Source organism: Xiphophorus couchianus, chromosome 21, assembly GCF_001444195.1.
Source record: "Xiphophorus couchianus chromosome 21, X_couchianus-1.0, whole genome shotgun sequence".
NCBI lineage: Eukaryota > Metazoa > Chordata > Actinopteri > Cyprinodontiformes > Poeciliidae > Xiphophorus > Xiphophorus couchianus.
In genome coordinates this window covers 4,501,071-4,522,261 of record NC_040248.1, presented here as the reverse complement: position 1 = coordinate 4,522,261, position 21,191 = coordinate 4,501,071, and the positions used below count along the sequence as shown (strand labels likewise).

The 21,191-nt window shown below is 37.0% G+C and overlaps 3 protein-coding genes across 6 annotated transcripts in view; 1 reads left to right on the top strand and 2 right to left on the bottom strand.

Annotated features, from left to right (window-relative positions):
* LOC114136861 (dipeptidyl aminopeptidase-like protein 6) overlaps positions 1–16,164 on the top strand; it is a 266,529-nt gene extending 250,365 nt beyond the window's left edge. For all 4 annotated transcript variants that reach the window (XM_028005229.1, XM_028005231.1, XM_028005230.1 and 1 more), the window contains 13 exons: positions 851–942; positions 1,626–1,673; positions 1,753–1,871; positions 4,231–4,302; positions 9,232–9,339; positions 9,607–9,676; positions 9,746–9,940; positions 10,263–10,317; positions 11,564–11,663; positions 12,507–12,565; positions 12,647–12,719; positions 12,797–12,870; positions 13,901–16,164. In XM_028005229.1, coding sequence (XP_027861030.1) covers positions 851–942; positions 1,626–1,673; positions 1,753–1,871; positions 4,231–4,302; positions 9,232–9,339; positions 9,607–9,676; positions 9,746–9,940; positions 10,263–10,317; positions 11,564–11,663; positions 12,507–12,565; positions 12,647–12,719; positions 12,797–12,870; positions 13,901–14,050 — 1,215 coding nt within the window. In that variant the 3' untranslated portion in view covers positions 14,051–16,164. The remainder of the gene's footprint in view (positions 1–850; positions 943–1,625; positions 1,674–1,752; positions 1,872–4,230; positions 4,303–9,231; positions 9,340–9,606; positions 9,677–9,745; positions 9,941–10,262; positions 10,318–11,563; positions 11,664–12,506; positions 12,566–12,646; positions 12,720–12,796; positions 12,871–13,900) is intronic.
* Positions 5,557–9,230, bottom strand: LOC114136862 (uncharacterized). The gene is made up of 2 exons (XM_028005232.1): positions 9,115–9,230; positions 5,557–9,037 (listed from the first exon to the last, which is right to left on the bottom strand). The coding sequence occupies exon 2, from the start codon at positions 7,975–7,977 to the stop codon at positions 5,869–5,871; it is 2,109 nt and encodes a 702-aa protein (XP_027861033.1). The 5' UTR covers positions 7,978–9,037; positions 9,115–9,230; the 3' UTR covers positions 5,557–5,868.
* Positions 16,165–17,181: 1,017 nt separating the features above from the next.
* Positions 17,182–20,707, bottom strand: ggh (gamma-glutamyl hydrolase (conjugase, folylpolygammaglutamyl hydrolase)). Its single transcript, XM_028005234.1, has 9 exons — positions 20,550–20,707; positions 20,339–20,447; positions 20,207–20,257; positions 18,932–19,016; positions 18,713–18,851; positions 18,398–18,504; positions 18,025–18,115; positions 17,813–17,947; positions 17,182–17,730 (listed from the first exon to the last, which is right to left on the bottom strand). Exons 1-9 carry the CDS (start codon positions 20,647–20,649, stop codon positions 17,612–17,614), a joined length of 936 nt encoding a protein of 311 aa, XP_027861035.1. The 5' UTR covers positions 20,650–20,707; the 3' UTR covers positions 17,182–17,611.
* Between the last annotated feature and the right edge of the window lie 484 nt (positions 20,708–21,191).

The window sequence follows — 21,191 nt, the reverse complement described above, 5'->3', positions numbered from 1 at the left end:
CACAAAGTAATGCATATTTTTGAGGTGAAAACATTATTTCTTTCTAAAAAGATCAAATCTGACAAATCCATTGCAATCAATGTTTTTAAAAAATATATAATTTCATCTCAGCTGCTCTGTGAAGGCCTCGGAGTTTGTTGGAGAAGTTTTTAAAAGAAAGATATTAGAGGTTTCATGTAAACAAATCAAACATGAAAGGATCTAGTCAAATGAGATCAAAATTAAAATAACTGAGTGGCAAAACTCTCATGTCACCATAATTTATCTACATTAAAGCACAGCTCTTAAAATTACCACACTATATTCCAGAAAGATGGTATTTATAAACACTTTCTAATCAATTTGCCAACATGTTTCAAATTAAATGGACTTATTATATTATATTATATTGTATTATCATCTCATTAGAACCTAAAGTTTTTTTTGTTCACATTATGGTATTCATGTGGTTTGACAATCATTGTGTGGTAAAATGAAAAGCTAAAATCCATAAATTTTTTAGATCCTCCCTAAAAAACATTCATACTTCCCTCACTATTTTAATAGTTTAAATACTAAATACACCTTAATATGCATTAATACACACAGTGGAAACCATCTTAGCACTACAGCGGCTTACAGCTGTGCAAGTGAAACACTTTATAGATTAATTACAGAGACAGATGTTTTCAAGCCTTAATTTCTGCTGATTTTTCATTAAACTTATTAGATTATTACATCAGGCCAATAAGGATCACAGTTTAATACAGAAATGTAGGCTCAATAAAAGGTATATAACACTATTATCAAAAGGTGCTGGTATCGAAATATTTCCTTTTTAACGTTTTTTTTTCCTTCTGTATTCCTGAAGCCCAACACCAGCACCGACACGCTGCAGTCCATCACATCTGGAGACTGGGATGTCACTCAGGTTCTGGCCTACAATGAGGAAAACCAGCTCATGTAAGTTTATCTTTTTTTGCTTCTGTTTTAAAAAGTAATCATTTCAAGATTAATAATGCTATTTTGTACCTCATATGCAAATCTCTAGTTTGTTTAGAACCTCAGTATGGTTGTTTTTTGTGCAAAATATGCAAATTTCTACATTGTCTGAGTATTTCTGTTGTTTTAACTCTATAAATACTTTTGCTTCAAGTAAAATGTTTGAAATTTCTTGCCAGTCCATTTAAATCATTAATCTGACAACACAGTGTCCTAAATATACAGCTTCCTCTGGTTTACTCTGATTCCTCTTTGTTAATTTTACTCCCACATGAGGAGTTTTCTTTCAAGTTAATAAATAAAGCAATTGTGATTTCTCGTGCAAATATGCCAATAAACGAAATTAGAAAAACAACTAACTTCAAGACTCTACATGAGAATAAATGTTTCTAAAAAGAAAAAACAGCTTTTCCTTTTGAGGGTGAAGATCTGCCCCACTTCTTTTCTAAAAACGGCGGCCACTCCCCTCTTATTTCCACTATTTTTCATGTATGAAGCATCTATTTCAGTGAGCAGCTGGGTTCCAGGTGGTTTTCTTCACAAGTCACACATGTAAACTGTGAACGCTGCTGAAAAGTTTAGAGCCGTACTCGACAGCAGTGTATTACTTCTTATATCCACGTCCTTTCCCTCTGATAACTCAGATACTTCCTGAGTACTGAAGACGGACCAAAACGAAGACATCTGTACAGGTAATGGTCTCTCTGAAGAAAAACTGTTTAAATCTGTTGAAAATGCTGAACATGAAAGGTTTGGGTTTTGTCTGTGCAGCGCCGACACGTTTGGATCGTTCAACCGGCGGTGCCTGTCGTGCGCCTTGGCCGACAGCTGCGGCTACATCAGCGGCTCTTTCAGCCACAACATGAGCTACTTCCTGCTCAACTGTCAAGGTACAAAACATCCATAGTGTGTCCAAATTCAGGGCTTTTGATCTCCTTTATTAGTTTTTCTGTAACTTCTACAGAAATATGTTTTTTCCTCCATATTTTTTAAAACGATCACCATTTTGTGAGTTTATGAAAACATCGATCTCCTCCCCCTCCTCCTTGAGCTATTACAGCTGTCTGAAGAAATGCACATCTCCCGGTCAAAAACAACCAATCAGAGCCAAGAGGAGGGTCTTAGCGCTGTCAGTCACTGTGTGTATGTGTTGCTCAATGTGCTAATGGCAGATAAATGACTTGCTGTTACTGGAAAACGGTTTATTCGCTAACTAGCTTTAGCATGAAGGGCTAAAGCTTCCTGTGTCACACAGGAAGGGAGAAGGTGGTGAGCATGAGAGTGATTGACAGCGCTAAGTCCCTCCTACTGCTTCTGCTTGGTTATTTATGATTGTGTATTTCTGCAGTTTGTACTAGGAGCACTGGGAGAAGGCAAATATCTCAATTTATTCACATACTATCCATCTTATATTATACCATCACGACACAATGATAAATTTAACAAATATGTAAAAAAATATATTTTTTATAAAAGTTACATACTGTAGCTTTAATTCCAACAGTTTGGTTTCCATCTGCGTGTGAGTTCAAAAATCGACATGTTTTCTAAAGAGTGGTGAAAGTTCTGTGACTTAAAAGTTGCCGTCCAACTTCTTTAAACCGTTCATGACGAGGCAGCAGCAGCAGAGGAGGATGATGATGTGGAAATCTTTGATCTCCTTCTGCTGTGTCAAACATGAACATGCCCAAAGAACGGATAAAACACCATCCCCAGATCAGAGAAATATCTGGATGTCGAAGCGCCTTTGTTGTGGGGAAAAAGGTTTGAAGACAGTAGCTTCAATATTTAATCACCCACGCAGCGCTTTAGTGACAATCAGCTCTGAATCTGAATTTAAGAGCAGACACAAAATGACCATAATGACATCAAAGCCCACTCTGCTGACCTGCTCTGCAGTCTGAGCTTGTACCTCATGGATATTTAATCCACTTCACTGCCTCGCAGCCTGCCTGTGATCACATTTGGTGAGGTTTTGATATCATCATCATGAGAGGAAGGCATAAAAAGATGATTTACAGCGGATGCTGCAGCAATGTTTCTGTGTTCTCAATCTGCTAAGTGCATCGATCACTTGGTTTGCCGCTGCTCCTCCCTCTGCGTCTGCAGTTTCAGGGCTTTGTTTCTGTTTGTGGCCCAGATACAGAAAAGCTGCTATTGCACTAAATAAATCAAATAAGCAAAGATTTGTCTGGAGCACAGAAATCCTGGCATATATTCTTCTCTTATTGTTTCCATTATCTACAGGGGCCAGCAAAAGCATATAACCCTTAAAATGTTTCACATTTTATGTTGTCAATCACAAATATTATAGTGTTTTATGATACATTCCCCTTTTTCTTACTTTTATATATCTAAAATTTATTTTTTTAAAAGTACTAGTTCCACTGGCAGATTATTTAACTTATAACTAGATCTTTTTCATCAATATTAGGGAATTATTTATTTAAAAAAGCTCCTATGTCTTGCTGAAAAGTTACTTGTGAGTTAGTTTTGTCTTAATTCAAGTAGATTAAGATATTTGGACAAGAAACTAGACAAAGAATACTGAGTAAGATTTTGAGTTTTTGCTGTGTTTGGTAAAATCGCTGCACAATTTACCAAAGAATAGTTTGGACTTGAATAAAAATGAGCAGTTATGCAATTACCATGCCTTGGCTATCTTTATTGAAATATTTAAAAAATGGTCTATAGCTTCAAGAAGTGTTAGTGAATCATAAACTCCAGCTTAGTTGTTCTGTGTCAAATCAGCAGATTGAAACTGTTTGTATGAAATTATGTTTTGAGATGGAAATAAAATTTTTGTTGTTGATTTAAATAAAAAACAAAACTGGCGTTTATGTTTGTAATTAATGCATCTCAGAAAGAAATTCAACATATTTTGTTGAGGTTCTTTTTTCCATACACTGAAAAATTAAAACAGGTGATCCAACTTTTAAAAAAAAGAAGTTTTTACAAGTAATCAAATGAAGTTTATCCAATTAAATGCATTAAGTTAATTAAGTTGTCATATTAAATAAATGTAAATAAATTAAGTTTGACAAATCATTTTGATTACATGTAACAAATGACCTCAGTTTATTTGAGTTAATTTCACCAACTTTATCGCAGCCCCAGTTTGTCATAAAATACATTGACATCTGTGGCTGTAACATGATTCAAATTAGAAAAATTCAGAGGTTGTTAATGGTTTTTACAGGGCACTGTAAAGCAAAATTCAGCCGTAACTCTTTTAATTTGTGTTTCCAGGTCCGGAGATTCCCTTTGTGGCCGTGTACAAAACCCAGAGAGATGCAGAAAGTGAGACACAAGACAGAGAAAGTGAGTACACCCTGCAGGTGCTATTACTAAAGCACCTATTGGATTATGTTCCCGACACTGAGAGCGTTAAAATCACCTTGACAGCAGGGGGTCCTCAGTGCAGAATCACCACCTGAGCCACTGGTTGTCTGCAAGCCAAGCCAGAAATGATGTTGGTAATCACATTATTCCCGCTCATTACATTATGACCAGCCACAACAGCAATATCAGCATACTGTAATGTGATTTTTCTCTTTAAGTAATAACATAAGCTCTCCTGTATAACGTTAAAAAGTGTATAGGTTGCTGTAAATCACATCAGCATCTAATGTTTATGATTAACCTGATTAGGAATGGCAAACACTCAGAGCATAGGTTTTATAGTCTGAGGAAAAACTGTAGCTGCTCACATGATGCATCTACAAACATGCTCTATGAAGAAAATAAACCTATTTAATATATTTTTCTTCTTTAATTAGCAATGATTATCTTACCAATCACAGTTCAATCATCTTTATTTTGTATTTAAGCGCCCCCAAGAGGCCAAATAATTGATGAATGAATGTAACTTCAAGTGTTTTGCCTGCACAACACAGCATGAGATTAACCAACAGGGTTATTGCTGCAGTAGTTGAGCAGTAGTTGCGTAAATTTTGTCTATATACATATATATCTATATATGTATATAGATTTATATATCTATCTAGATAGATATATAAATCTATATACATATATAGATATATATGTATATAGATTTATATATCTATCTAGATAGATAGATAGATAGATAGATGGATGGATAGATACTACTACTATATCTATCTAGAGAGATATAGTAGTTGCATAAATTTCATAGTGTGGCACCTATTTATGCTTCTATAGATCTATATTTATAGATCTATATAGATATATCAATTTAGATAGATATCTATCTATATCTAGATAGACATAGATATCTATATATCTATCTATATAGATAGATATATAGATATCTATCTCTCTCTCTATATATATAGATCTATATATCTAGATATATATATATATATCTAGAGATCTATATCTAGATAGATATATAGATATCTATCTCTCTCTCTATATATATATATATAGATCTATATCTCTAGATATATATATATATCTAGAGATATAGATATCTAGATCTAGATATCTATATCTCTAGATATAGATATCTATATAGAGATAGATCCGTGTCTATCTAGATAGATATAGATCTATGTCCATATATATAGATAGATATACTGTATATGTATATAGATATCTATCTATATACATATAGTATTGATATTATAAACAAGTGTCAATTTGTATCCACTATAAAGTGCACTAAAACGTTTTAGACTGTGGCAGGAAGCCGGAGCACCCGGAGAGAAACCTGTAAACTATTTATAAAGTTTAATTACAACATTTTTTTTTTATTCGCACCTAAAGAGAATTTATTTTGACCAATTAACCTGACAGTCATCTTTTAGGACTATGGCAGGAAGCCGCAGCGCCTGGAGAGAAACTTCAGACAAAAAACTGGTAAAATCTATTTACCAGTGGTACAAAAGTTGCCAATGCTTCCATTTAAAATCCCAATATAGAAACACGTAAACAGAAAAAAGCAATGGTAAGACAGAAGAGTGTGGAATAACCAGCCCAGTAAAAAACAAGACCAGGAAATATCACACAGCACAAACTAAACAAAAACAAAAACATTGGCATTAAATCCTCCCAAAAAGTTTCTTCATCTATTCTGCTGTATATTTCAGGACCCCAATCTTCTATCTGACTCACTTTCATTTCTTCTCCCTCAAAATGGCCGCTTGTTTTGTCTTCTGCGCTATTCTCTTCTTTCAAATTTAGCAGTTCTGGCTCCTCTCCAGAACAGTCTTCATGATTTTGGAGAGGAGGGGCAGGAGAAACCGTCAGACTGGGTGTGTTTAGGTGGTCAGTGTCGGGTTCCTCTGCATTCGTTTGCTTCTCGTAAACATAAAGAAATCCCCTTTCATACATGTCCTCTCTGCAGGGTGTACCAGCAGTGAGGACATCTTCATCCACCACCTTCACTGTCTGTTGTCCCCGAATCAAATAGCTGTAGAAGTGAGCTGACTCAGCATCACCACAAATGACGGACGACAGACTGTACAACTCGGTTCCACTTTTTCCTGGAACCTCGATGATTGGATTGGGAATCACTGGGTATCTTCTTTTGGACCACCGTGACAGAAACATGACGATCACATTGTTGTTGCTGAGGACGTTTTTCCGATTTAAGCCTGACCTGCAGGTTGAACAGTGAGGCTGGCCCCACAAATTTATCCAGTTATTAAAAAGTGAAGCGGTGTCGTTGAGTGATGTCGAGGACGGAAGCACAACAAGGGGGCCGTTATTCAGGAGCTCTGAGAACGACGTCCCACATCCGGTGCAGGTGTTTTCACAGTACATTTCCCGATCTGTGCTGCCACCGTACGAGTCGAGCCAGACTAGTACCGATTCCAGTAAACACGAGATTTCAAATTGTTTTCCTAACTCCGGTGACGGTTCTCTCTCCTTCAGTTCCATCAAAACTGGGGAGATTTCTGCTGGGGAAAAGTATTTCCCTGGTTGGTGGATGGCAGTGTGGATCAGACTGGCAGAGTACGGGGTAGAAGAAGCCTCTTTAAACGGGTGTCTCTGAGCCAGACACCGTCTGGTGACGCTCAGGTTGAGAATGCTCTGAAAACAGGCACTCATCCAGCTGTTGTTGAATCGGTTTGCAAATCTACAGATGTCGCCCTCTGTCCGTCTTATTCTGCTTTGTTCCTCATGTATAACTTTCCCATCCGGGTCAGTTTGATCCTCAGGAACGGTGCAGTAATGGTTTCCGAAGACTTTCCTCTCATCCTGAGAGACAACTACCCCATCTGGGGTAGTTTTGTCTTTGGGAAACGTGAAAGAACCATCATTAGCTGGGGTTTCAGTGCTGTTCCTGTCCGTCAAACCAGCTTCCCCGTCCGGAGTGCAGCTCAATTCAGAATCAACAGAAACCCTACGTTTTAACAATGAGGTCATAGACAGATCAAGGACTCTGTTTTCACTGTAAACTCTTCGTCCCTCTGAAATAAATTCCTCGTCCGAGGAACTTTTCAAGTCAGAGGCGCTGGAAAATCTGCCATCTAGCGATTTCATCTCTGACAAAGCCAGAGATGAAATCGACGAAATCAAAGGTTTCTCTGTGAATTCAGTCCCAGAAAAAACTTTCCCAGCCGGGTCAGTTTTTTCTTTGGGAACAATGGGCAAATTGTTCCCAAAGACTGAACTCACATCCTGAGTAGCGACGAGAGACGTTGTCTTAGTCCAATCCAAAGCAGAGGCTTTACAGTCAACTTTCTTCTTGACAGAAAAAACTTTCCCAGCCGGGTCAGTTTTTTCTTTGGGAACAACGGGCAAATTGTTCCCAGAGACTGAACTCACATCCTGAGTAGCGACGAAAGACGATGTCTTAGTCAAATCCAAAGCAGAGGCTTTACAGTCAACTTTCTGGCTGGCTTGGGGAACCGTTGAAAGTTTGTTCCCAAAGGAAGTGCTCTCATCCTGAGAGGCACTCTGGTCCAAGTCCGTTCCAGGAAGGTAATGGTCAAACAGTTTCTTCATACCTGTTGTGACCAGGTAACCAAGTCCAAAACCGATTGGAAAAATTAAGGGGTAAGGCATCTCTGAAATCCTAAAAATCGTTGTCCGACACAAAGCTGCGTTTCACAGAACTGTTTGGATCCTGACTGAAGATGAACTGAGTTACACGCATTTAAAGTCTCATAGACCTTCTATGATGACCTCATGAGGTCATCTGTGACGTCATGAATGACCCCACTCGAGTTCTGGTGCAAGGTCTTGCTTCTGATCGTTGCTATGGAAACGATCACATCAGTTCTGCATGACTCAAACTATAGATGATATAATGACTAATTATTTTAATAATGTCATATTTTTTAAATTTATTTAACATAAAGAGATTGACAATAGATTTTTATATGATTGAATTGTTTCATTTGTAGTTTTCTGTATCTGCTGTGGTATAAATTGTCTTAGCCCAATTATTATTTTTTAACACAGTCCTTTGGTAAGCTAGCTGTACCAAACTATGGTCCGGGGACTCCAGTTTGAGAAAGACTGGTTTAAGCAAATCTAATTTACTATTATCTGACACTTTGATCGCTCCAAGTTAAGGGGATAAAGCAGATGAGATTAACAATGATTTCCCAAAGTGAAAAAAAAATGCAGTTTGTCTTCAAGCTGTGAAAAGGTGCATAGACCCTGCAGTCATAGTGATACATGCGTCTATATTGTTAGTTGTATATTTTCACAAAATGTTTTCTTTAATTTATTTGTCCTCTTATACTTGACTGTCTTTGTGTTCCTCTGACCTGATTCTAGAGCCGAGAGATAAAATACTTCATTTTGAGGAGGAGATGGTCAGTTAAAGCCTTCACGACAGTCCCCACAGAAACGAGGTCAAATGAATTCATCTACATGTAGGTGCTGAAGCATGTGTTGTCCCTCTCCCGCTTTACTGGACCTGTCCTTCCAGCAGCTCAGGAATGTTTATCTGAATCCATAAGCAGGAGCAGCTGTGGCAGCCGCTGAGTTGATTTCCCTCCTGGAAGTCGCTTGTTTCTGGACATTCGAGGACGAACCAATTCCAACATGCGATGTTCGCCCGTTTGACCTCGCCTGCCGTGGCAGCTGTGCTCCATGAATAAAAGCAGCTGCTTCCCTGTGTGTTTCAAAGAAATGAAGCTAGCTGTAACAGCAAATCAAGGTCATATTTTCAGCAGGCGTCAGGTGTTTTACCTCTTCTTTTCCTTCTTGGCTTTTGTTGGGAGACCTTGGACAGATGTTGTAGCCAGAAGAGTTGTATCTTCTGTGTTTGGATTGTGTTTCATCCCTCTGATCGTTTGCTGTCTGCAGGTATTTCAGAGGTTTCCAAACTGGAGAGCAATGAAAACCTCCGGCTGACTCTGGACTCCATGCAGATGCCCACAGTGGAGTACAGGGAGATCAACATGGACGACTACAGTATGTCACAGTTCATCAGTTATAGGCACCTTGAATAAAGAGTGAAAAGTAAAATAAACTGGAAAATCATGTATGGGAGGAGGGTTGGAAGTTGGTTTTGAAGGTGGTTTGAAATGGGGGCTTTAATTAAATGGGTTGGAAGGAGAGTTATAAACATTTATTTCACACATCTTTACCTGGGTGCCAATAAGTGTTGTTGGTGCAGTATATATTTGTAACTTATTTTGATTAAGCTTTATAAAACAGTTGTGTTCCTCTGGATTTCAGTTTTGTCTTTAAAGATCCTGAAACCTGCCGGCTTCATGGATACGTCACACTACCCGCTCCTCCTGCTTGTGTACGTATCTGTGAAATAAATAAAATACTCACGTTATCATCAGCTGATGACATTTACTCTTTGGTGCAGTGACGGGACACCTGGTGGCCAGACGGTGTCGGAGCGGTTTGTGTTGGACTGGGCCACGGTTCTGGTGAGCAGCTTCGGCGCCATCGTGGTGCACTGCGACGGGCGGGGCAGCGACTTTCAGGGCACCAACGTCCTGCACCGGATCCATAAAAAGCTGGGCGTGTTTGAGGAGCAGGATCAGAAGGACGCTCTTGAGTACGAGCCTCTTCTCACTGTTACTGGGCCGGACTGCAGAACCTGCTGCATTTTATCTGAGCAAAGAAAAAAAAATCCAGTTTAATTGGACTGAACTGAGATGTTTCTTTGCATACCTTGATAGGACAAAAATCTCCACCATGAAACAACATATTTTACCATTTCCTATAATCTTTGACAAATAAAGACATCAATCTAGCAAAATTTGAAGTATAAATGTAAAATGTATGAAAGTGGCAAATAATTTGTTTTCACCGTCAATTTAAGCTTTTATTTACAGACTTTTATTGCACACAATCTTAATAGTGACTTTTTCCCTCAGTTTCATTCTGAAAGAGCCTTATGTGGACCAATCCAGAGTTGGCGCCTTCGGACAGGTAAGACAAGCCTCGTTCCGTTCTGCTCCTGAACGCATCTTGAACTTTTGTTGGATTGATTTTAGCAGAACTGGACCAAAATAAAACAATAGTGCCTTTCTCCATCCAAGTGCAAAAACTAGATTATTAACGTAATCTGGTTCAGATGTTAACTTTTTTTGTTTGACATTGTTGAATAGGAAAACCAAGTTCAAACTAAGCAGCAATGATATCTGGTAATTGTTCAAAAAGGCAGCTTGTTGCCTTTGTCTGTTTGCTGCCTTACATATTTTACCATCAGATGTGGATTTCAAGCATTTAATTGGTGAAATAAGTTTAAGACTATTCATTGACACATTTAAAAAAAGGCTCAATTTGTTGATTTTTGTGTGAATTTCCACAATCATAATACAGCTGGAAGTATTGACTGATGTAATTTGGCAGTAAACATATAAAACCACTTTAATTTGATTAATAAAATAAGCTCACAACAGTTATCTTGAAGGACCTATTTTGTATTTTTTTGCTATAAATTGCTAATTTAAAAGTATTTGCAAGGAATTTCAAGCAATCATATTTGCTCTTATGTATGACGGTAAATGTGACTTGATTCCTCGCAAATAATTGATCACAGACTACAAGTGGAGAAGTAAAACATACTGCCACCTGCAGGTGGGAGTTGCCAATGTTTTTGATAATTTTTCTGGAAAATCTTCAGTAAACATAATTACGCATTGGCTAATAAAATGCTGCAATTTGTTGATTTTTGTGTGAATTTTCATAATCGTAGCAAAACTGGAAGTGTTGCCTAATTAGATTTGGTAGTAAGCAGATAAAACCCCTTTAATTTTATTAGTAAAATAATATTTAAGCACACAACTGTTATCTGGAAGGTTTGTATTTGTATTTGTATTTATTAAGTCTAGAGCCACATAAAAAGCTACAGCGGGCCAGATTTGGCTTTATGTTTGACGCCTCTTGGTTGATGTGATTCCATTCGTAAAGTTCTAACTTGAGAGAAAAGAAGAAATAATTTGATTCTTCAGAGAAGTGTTGTTGAAGTAGATTGGAAAAACCCTTTTGGGGTGATGCTTTCACAAGCGAACTAATCCTGCTCTGTGGTAGACTTTGCTGCTTAAGCGCATATTGGTGTTCAGAACCAAACAGACTGCGGCGTCTAAAACCCAGAATTCACTTCAGCGTCGCCTCGCCTCTTGTATTTGCTGCTGTTGCTGCATTGTGTGTGATAACAGTTGTTGTTCCTCAGGTGTTCGGCGGCTACGTGACCAGCCTGTTGCTCAGCGGCGAGGAGTCTCCAATAAAATGCGGCGCTGTCCTCTCACCCATCACCGACTTTGAATTATACGGTAAGCCCTTCGTTCTTTTCGTTTTTATCTGCGCTCTGAAATGCAAAATGCTTCAGTCTCGGCTGCACGTGTCGAAGTAGCTCGGCACGGCCGCCGGAGCCGTCAGAATGTTCTGGAAGGTGAAATAAAGACAGATAGCATCTTCAGCACCTTTGCCCCCTTTCTGGGAATCTGGAGCGGGTGTGTTGGAGCAGCTGCACTCAGAACCCAATCATACACCGCCTCACCTCATCCATCTGAGGAATATAAGGTGTGAGACGTAGAATGAGATGTGTATCAGGAGAGCGATGGTTGTTTCAGCTGCAGAAATATAGAAATACAGTCGAGAAACTGAAAATTAGAGAGAAGCGGGGCCATTTTTCTCACTTTGAATTGGTACAACAAAGGAAAAGGAGGTTTGCACAAACACAAGTCATCAATTTTATGCTTTTCCGTATTTGAACTGTTCAATGGATGACTGGAGTTAATTTAAAAAACAAAAAACGGGCTGGCAGTTTTCTTACATGTTGGTTTTCTCAAAACAAGCAAATAGAACCAGCACTTTTTAACAGTATTCAAGAATTATTGACTCTTATATCTAGCTGAAAAGTTACTCGTAACTTATTTTGTCTTATTTTATCTGTACTAAGATTTTTGCAATAGAAACTAGACCAAAATACTTGGTCAGACTTTGTGTTTTTACAGTCCAGGGTCAAGATTTTTTGTTGCCACCAATAAGCAATTAGTGTAAATCTAGACCACTTTTCTTTGCATTTCAAACTCACCTTTAGAACCCCGAAATTGTTTTCAATCCTTGACAGATTTGCTTTTATTTTACATTTCTATTTTCATGTTTTTTTCCAGCCTCTGCTTTTTCTGAAAGATATCTGGGTCTGCCTAAACCGGATCCCAGAGCGTACACGGTAGGTCTTCATTTCAAGACTTCTCCTGTTTGCCTGTGGTTCAAACTACAAGTATCAACTCGATTCTGTTTCTGGTCTTAGATGGCAAATTTAGCCCACCGAGCGTCTCGGTTCATGGATAAGAAGTTCCTTATCGTTCACCCGACAGCTGATGGTACAACTGCAGGTCAAAGTTCTCATTTCTAATGTTATAAAGAAACATCAATGACATTTTTGTCTCTGTGTCCTCAGAAAAAGTTCACTTCCAACACACAGCGAAATTCATTTCCCAGCTCATTAGTGAAAAGGCCAACTACACCTTGCAGGTATGTCGTTTCATTTTTAATTTGGTTAAATCTGTCAGCCTTTGGGAGGTTTCTGATCCCTGCAAGTGCATCTCATGTCTTTTATTCAACTATCACAGAACTGTAGCGGAATAATTATCAGGGCTCACAGACATCTGGGCTCGGCTTTTACACCAGATTTATTTCCAGTTGCAATAAAAACTCTCACAAAAATGCCAGTTGATTCTTGGTTTCACTTTTCAACTCTCACAAAAGACGGATGACAACCAAGGATTCCTGTCTTTTCCTTTGAGTGAGAAAACTCATTATGGAAAAAATTAAAATGCAGAAGTTATAATTAATTTTAAAAATAGCCTGAACCATAAACTTTCTATTCTTGTTCCCCTCGAACATTTTGTACACTTAAAGGCAGTATCTTGTTTATATACATTTTTGTCAGTGTCTAATTGGCAAATTAAAATCAGGCAAATATCTGTATGTCTGAAGGAGTTCCACAAGGACCAATTATTGGTTCTCTTTTGGTCAACTTATGCTACAACTTTTGTTTTTTGAGACTCAACAGATTTACTTTCACAAGCAGAGAATTACAGCTTTCATCAAGATGCTCCACCAGATATATATATATATATATATATATATATATAGTATTGTTTCTAAATGAACATAAACTTTTCTTTGCATTTTCTGAGGTCTGAAAGCACTGCATCTTTTTCGTTTCTCATTTTCTGCAAATAAATACTAAATTTTTGCTTGAAATTTCAGAGACATGTTGTCAGTACCTCAGAATAAAAGAACAATGTTCATTTTACTCAAACATTTACCTATAAAAGTAAAATCAGAGAAATCTTATCATTTGAAGTGGTCTCTTCGTTTTTTCCAGAGCTGTGCTCCTTTTCAAACAAAAGTAGTAAACTAATCATTTTGTTCTTGGTTTTTCTCTGTCCTTCTGATTGCTTGTCCTCTTGTTTTTTTTAAACTTGTTTGAAATAAATAATTATTCAGCTGATGCTGAAGTTTCAAACCCAACCTTTTTTCACTCTGTTCCTGTCAGATCTACCCAGACGAGGGCCACTTCATCCACAGCGACGCAACAAGGCAGCACCTGAGTCAGTCCCTGGTGAATTTCTTCGAGGAGTGCTTCAGGCTACCAGAAAGCGTGTTTGAGGAGGATTTGGAAGAGGAGGTCGAAGACGAGGGTTAGATTTTCTTCGACAGGCTGCCGTTCCTCTTTTCTCATTCACTCCATTTGGTCCGACATTCCCTCCGTGTTGTATCCGTGCCCGAGAGCGACCAAGTTGTCCATTATGCAACCCTCATCCTCCGTGTGTTTCGGTCGAACTCGCTGCGTCTACAACGCCGTCCAGCAGACGACGGATCTGTCCTCCCCTGTTCATCCGATGGATTTCCAAAGGCCTGATGACCTACAGGAATTCCAGTAACAGTCTCCTTTACAGCAGGATGGACGTCTTTAAAAGCAGCGGAGAGAAAGCTTAAGCCCTGCACACTGACTTTCAGGTTGTGAGGAGAAGAAACGTTATAGCACACAACCTACATGGGTTTGTATATAAAGGAAATTCAGAACCCTGGCGCTGATCGGCAGTGTTCGTAAGGGGCGTCTGGAGCTGCGTGGATATAGGGAACGTTACTATTTTTAAAGTCGTGATGAACTTTTCATGGACTGTGATTGTCTCTGTTGTTAACAGTATGTAAAATAGCGCACAAATGCTCATCTTTTATTTGCGTCAACAATGTTTTAGGTCAGTATCTGTTTCAATTATGCTGGGACGAGTTTTACGGGGAAAGAAATAAGCCATTTTGTTTAGATTATACATTTGACATCGTTCCGTTTCGGTTTCCTCCAACAATAGCATTTTCTTGATTTATTCACGGTGCCTTACTTTATCAGAAAACATGAAGATAAATTTATCTATTACAAAAAAAGCCAAGATAGTGGTTCAGACCTTCAACACATTGCCACAGTATCTTACTGCAATAAGTGATTTAACCGTTTTAAGTCTGGAAAGCATACATTAATGGTGTTTAGACAAACATAGAAACTTCCCAACAAGGGGATAAAAATATAAATGATTATAAAAGGGTCTTTTTTCATCTAGAGTTCACTTAGTTACTTTTGCTTTTTTAGAAAAAGTAGCTTATTTCTTTCTGAAAATATTTATATTACCGGTACCTCCTTCTTACATGGCCATGCTAAGGATAAATACTCCTGATCTTATCTAGGTTGTTTTTAGCTTTCAAAAACAATTATTTGCTTGATTTCCAACAACTACTTTTTAAAAACTGACATTTTTGCCCACTAGTTTTAAAACTAAAAGCAGAGCAAAGCGAAGCTGCAAAATCTTATAGCGTTTAGATTATTTTGCACTAATGATTAGCGTGGTGCTTGTTTTACTTTGCACAAAAACTAAATATCCTTTAATAGCATTTCTAATGCTAAGTGTAACATTATTTCTTTTAATAGTATTTTTAACTTTCTAGCAGTGCGGGTAATTTTTTTTTCTGCTAGTTTCATATTAGCTGTTCAACTTGGCTGACATCTTTATGCTAATTTATGATTATTCTCTAAGATATCCAAAATTAGGTTAATTTCAATGCAACTATTTGCATATGACAGAAAAATATTTTGGGGTATGCCAAATGGTTTTTAAAATGAGAAATTTTGTTATTTTTAATAATTTTGAAAACTGAGTGAATTGAATGAAGTTTGGGATTATTTTCATTGGACAGTAAATACCAGATTACACATAAATTTCATGTCTGCAGAATAGGCAAAGGTAATCACTGAAATGAATATATCCAGGCACAAGTTTATTTATATTGTCTTATGTTGCACTCCAGTGCATGTTCCAATGTGCTTTGCTACGTTATCTGTCATTTCTCAGTTTGTCATCGTAAATTTTGACATCCTGAATGTTTTTTTTACAGAACTGCATAAACTATATTTGCAGTAGTATTGTGATTGAGATCACGGTCTCGTTAGCTTGATGTGTAAATGTTCTAATATCATTTTATTCTGAGAAGAAGAGGAAGAAAAACAATGTTACCTGAGTGTTATTAGTGCATAACTTACTTTGGACGTTACATTCGGTTGCTCATTTTTGTTCTCCTGTTGCCGTCTTTGAATTGAGCTGGAAGTGGACTTTATAAATGGCCAATGGAAACAAACTTTCTTTCTACACATGGAGGACTTTTTCCAAGATGTTCAACTTTGTTATCCAAAGCATACAGGGATGTCATTGGCAGATTGTGGCATGAAAGTAAGTGTTAGAATAAAAAAAGTAGATATTTTATCAGTCATTAATGTTTTTTGATCTTTCCTCTTCACAACAGTTTCCACAACAACACATACATATTATAACACAACATATTACAATACTGCAAGTAATGATTATATTTGCTATAAATTAACCTGATTAAAAAAAAATTCCAACACTTGTAAACATTGTTAATATACTAGACTAACCAGTTTAGAAATGGATAACAAAAGGTGGGGAAATAAATTTTTTAGACAGAATGTGAACGGAGTAAAGCTAAAACGATTCCGCCTGACAACTTTTGAGTGAAACATATTAATAGATTGGGAAAAAAAGGTGTAAATTTTTGCCCCAAAAAAAACCTCAGAAATGTTTTTCAAAAAAACATTTCTAAGTGTGCAAAGTTGAAAATTTGCTATAAAAATGCCAAACTTTTACAAAAAAAATCTTCTCCACTTCTCAAAAAAGTTACTGACTTTTCAAATTTACTTTGTAATTAACTTTTTTTTTCCATCTACAATGGTTCCATAATATATTGTAATTCTTGCTTAAGTGCGAAATGAAAATATTTTTATGCCGTTTTGACTTTCTGCTCTGAGCTGTGCTGGTCTTTCAGCAAATGGCCTAACGATTAATCGATTAGTTGGTTATTTTAATAGTTGATTTATGACAATTAATCGTTTCAGTCTTAGTTCAAATGTTTTCTGAGCCTGTAGCATCCAGTAGACAACATTTATCAACACTGGTCGTTCTTTATCCTGTTCTTTTTATAGAAAATAAATATTTGGAACCATTTCTTTTGCCTAAATGTGTTATTTTGTATTTATTTGTAGTCTATTTTTTAAATCTTCAAAATTTCCCAGAATTTGCACATAACTTTATACTTTTTAGTATGCTTACATCATTTTAAAATGTTACATTAGATGTTATGCATACAAAATACATTTTACTTTTTGCTCGAGTAGAAATAATGCTGAAATAGTGCTAGTCTTTCTAAATTTTGAGGATTAGTGTCATGAAAGGTCAACATACAGCTGTGTGCCAGTAAAACCACATGTGATGAATCCTTTAGGAAACTTTATACCACAAATACTTTGCATTAGAAAAAGAAAATTGGCAAATGAAAAGTATCTAATTGAAAGTCAACTGCTGCAAATTGTCAAAAAAAATAAACATCATCTTCTTTATTATATTCAATTTTTTACATTTTTTGTATAAATAAGCAGTTTCTGATTCAATACTCAGATCCAGTTGGAGTGTTTAAAGTCAAAGCCTCCAGAAAAATTCAACTTAGTGTCTCAAACAATCAAGAAATTAGCAAAAAGTGTTTAAAACAAACAGAAAAACTAATTTACAAAAGAAGCTAGTGATGCTGATCATTAACACAGACGCTTCATTCAATTTCCAGTGCAAAACAACATTTTCAGATAATTAGAAAACTAAAAATATCAAGTCCATATTGAAGCAGAACAGCTTTGTGAAGAGGAATCTCAGAATAAATAAATTTGCTCAAAGGCACTTGCGTTTCCAGTGTAAACAGGATTATAGTTGTATATCAGTGCTTTGATCTCTTCCTCCTTAGACTGAAACCTGTGGAAGTTCTTCCTCGCTACAGAGAGATTTACAGATCAGAGTTTAAGTGACGAGCAAATACTCAGCATTAGGACTCCAAACCTGTTGTGTTTTCATACCTTCGCTCACAAAGAAGTGGGCCGTGTAGAAGGTCGTCCTGACTGCCGATGGGGAGTGAGGAATGTAAGGTCTGGACCACTCAAAGGCATTTTTCTCTGGATGCCACTGCGTTCCATAAACGGGGTAACTGTAAGCTGCACGGAGGTAAGAAAACAGCAGTCGTCATGACAACTGTCCTGTTGTACCACATCACTGAGACTGCTTCAATCACCTTCTACTGTTGACACAAACTCAGTGTTTCCGTCTGTGTTTGTTGAGAGGACTTTATAGAAACTCTTCAGGTCCTCGTTTGTGTTGTAAGTCTGAAACAAACAAAAGTGATTAGTCACAGGAAACTAAGAGCACTTGTTGCTGCGTGACTGATTTGTTTATTAAAGACTCATGGTTTATTTTAAGGGTGTTTACATCTCTTTTAGGTCTACAGTTTCAAAACTGGTCTTGAATCCTAGAGTTTTGTAGGTTTCAAGGATGATGAAGTAACTGGACGGACAGATGGATGGTTGTTTCCATCCTCCTTTTCCTGCCACAGATTATTTAAACATTTTCTTGACACCCTGAGGTCTCTTCAGTGAGGGTCTGCGTACCAGCGTGGCGAGGCTCCACTGGTGGGAGTTTTCTGTTAGTGGCTCGGCGGACAGAGCTGACATGAGGTCAGGAGGAAAATCCTCAAACATCCTGCTGCCTTTCACCTCTGGAGAGCAAACAATCCGTCATCAGTCGTTCTTATAGCAACTTTAAAAACTTTTACCATCATATTCCATCGGTACTGGAGTATAATTTTATGTAATAAACGGTTTAACAACAGTTATTTAGTTCTGGTATGAATGAAACCACCTAATATCCAAAAGAATTAAACAAATATTAAACAGACTCCCCTGATATTTAACACGTAGGCGCACCTGGAGTGAAGTTCAGCGGCAAAGCGACACCGCTCGTGTTGGTGTGAAACAGCTGACTCTTTTCACTCGTCAAATACATGAGCTGTTCAAAACCCAGACAGGTGCCCCACACCGGGAAATAGTCGCCCCTCTTGTTCGCCTGAAACACCAAACACTGTAAAAAAAAAACCTGTTCCATCTACACACTGCAACACAGCTACTAGCAGGTTAACCTTTCACCTCAATGGCCAGATCGTAGAAGATTTTGGCGGCTCTTTGGTAGCCAGATGAGATGATGCTGACTCCGCCGCCTGGATACAAGATCCTGCCGCGCATAAAACACACAAACCCAATCAAAACTTGAAAATAGAGCAGTAAAAATAAAAACAGAAATAGGCTCATTATTAATTTCCCCAGTATGGTGTCAATTTAAATCAGTTTTCACAAATTTATCAATAAAATAAGGCAGAATGTTGTGTCATATACTCAAACCATACTCTTAATCTCACATAATTTTTATCGTATGGGAGATTGTAAAGTATAAGAACATGTGGTGGATTATAAATGCTTTGAAACACAAACATGAAATAGAATAAAATTGTTAAGACTTCTAAAATGTGAAAAAACAGAAGTGTTCGATACATTTCAAGGGCCCAGGGCTGACCCAAAGCTGCCTGGGGGCCCACTTCCTGTTAAAACCACCGCTGCCACTAAGACTTAAAATACAGATTTGGTTTAATCAGGATAATTGGTTATTTCCTGAGATTTATTTGTGAATAAACTGAACTCAGATACAAAAGATGAATTTCTTTTGTTATTGTAATTATTAAGTTTGTTGCTATTAATCGCATGATAAATTAAAATGAGCTGACAATATTTTTTCTTGGTCAGTTTTGTTTACAGAGACATTGTAATCCATTTTATTTATGATTTCAGCTGTAAGTGGTTTTTGTTTTTTTATTTTTGATATTTAAATGCCTTAAAGATCTAATGTTCAGTGTTCCTTACTAAATTAAATGTATTGGTCTTTGAAAGGGTGAACTTGCATCATTATTCCATTCTCACTATATTACTTGATAATGGTTTAAAAACAATAATATAATTTATTGCAATAATTTGTGGTACAGCAAAATTTACTGTTGTGACAAGCCTAGTAATTACTAGTAATGTTAACAACAATAAAACAATGAAGATGAGTCATCACAGTTTTATGAAGTAAATTTGCCAGTTGCTTTAAATCTTACTTTGATAAAACAAATATTTTTCCTCTGATGGTTTGGTTTCCCAAAGCAGCGTCTTTTATTTTTGCCTTGGTCTGGCACTGCAGAGCCACTAGCTCTAATTATATGATAAACTGACTTGCCATACCGGTGAATATCGTGAAGAAAGTATATTAAAAGCCTGGAAAAATAAGATTATAATCTAAACTGTAAAATATGTCAGCAACAAATTAGAAACAGTAGTTAATCATTCTTGAAATCACAGCCAATATGCTTAAAATAATTATTTTTTTACCCATTAATAGAGCTGAACAGAGTCTTGTATTCCTCCAGTGTCTTGTTAATCCTGTAACCAGATAATATTTAAGTTCATACCGGTTTTAATATCGCTAAAGAAGAATCCATTGACCGTCAGACAACAACTCACATGACAGGTACAACTCTGGCTCCTGCAGCCTCCAGAAACTTCACATAGGAGGCAGCGATGTAGGCCGTCTGGTCCGGTTTCGGGGATGTGACCTCCTGAGCCAGAACACCTACAGCAAGAGACGAAACATGACTCGACACAACCGGGGTTTAAACTCCGCAGGTCGCTGGTGCGTGGTTTTAATAACCGGAAACTGTGTAAATAAGCTCACCGATTATAGGTTCGTCATTTCTGTCAGTTAATGAACAAAATGGGAGATTAATAAGCGAAATAAAAAGAAGTAAAGTAAGCATTTTTGTAGACGGAAACATGTCACAGCGCCCAGCGAGGAACTAGTTGTTGATAAAACCATTCTCATCCCTTCCGCTTTTTGCTTTCAGAATAAAAGCACAGATTTTGATTCTGGATTTACAAAAATAAAACCGTGTGAACAAAAACACCTGGCCTACAAGTAGACAAATAATTTGTTTTCCTTAAGCCAGTTCTCTAATAAATGTATTCATTGTTTAGATTTCACATTGGATACTATTTTTCATCTAAATCATCTTTTTTTTCCCTGTTTTTAGGCGTTATGAAAAGTTAAGCTAATTTTACTTTAAAAAAAGAAGTAATTTTATGTAAACTATAACAAAAACTTTCTCCACTTTGGAAATAAATAAAAACAAAACAAAAACTAAAGTTTACATTGAGTAGATTTCATTTATGTACTATTCTTATTTGGGCTAAAAATGATAACAGCTTCAAATGAAACTAAGTGTTTCATTTGAATTAAAAAGTCATTGGCATTAAAAAGTATAAACATTTTATTGGATCTGAACATTTTAACATTGACGTCTAAAATTACGGAATGCCA

Bases quoted from the DNA above. Each gene is read 5' to 3' on its own strand.
- LOC114136862 (XM_028005232.1), bottom strand. From the start codon at position 7,977: ATGCCTTACCCCTTAATTTTTCCAATCGGTTTTGGACTTGGTTACCTG.
- ggh (XM_028005234.1), bottom strand. From the start codon at position 20,649: ATGTTTCCGTCTACAAAAATGCTTACTTTACTTCTTTTTATTTCGCTT. The intron at 18,505-18,712 runs GTGCGCCTACGT...TTTGCTCTCCAG, and splicing joins GCCGCTGAACTTCACTCCAG to AGGTGAAAGGCAGCAGGATG. The intron at 17,948-18,024 runs GTGATTGAAGCA...ACCTCCGTGCAG, and splicing joins GTTTGTGTCAACAGTAGAAG to CTTACAGTTACCCCGTTTAT.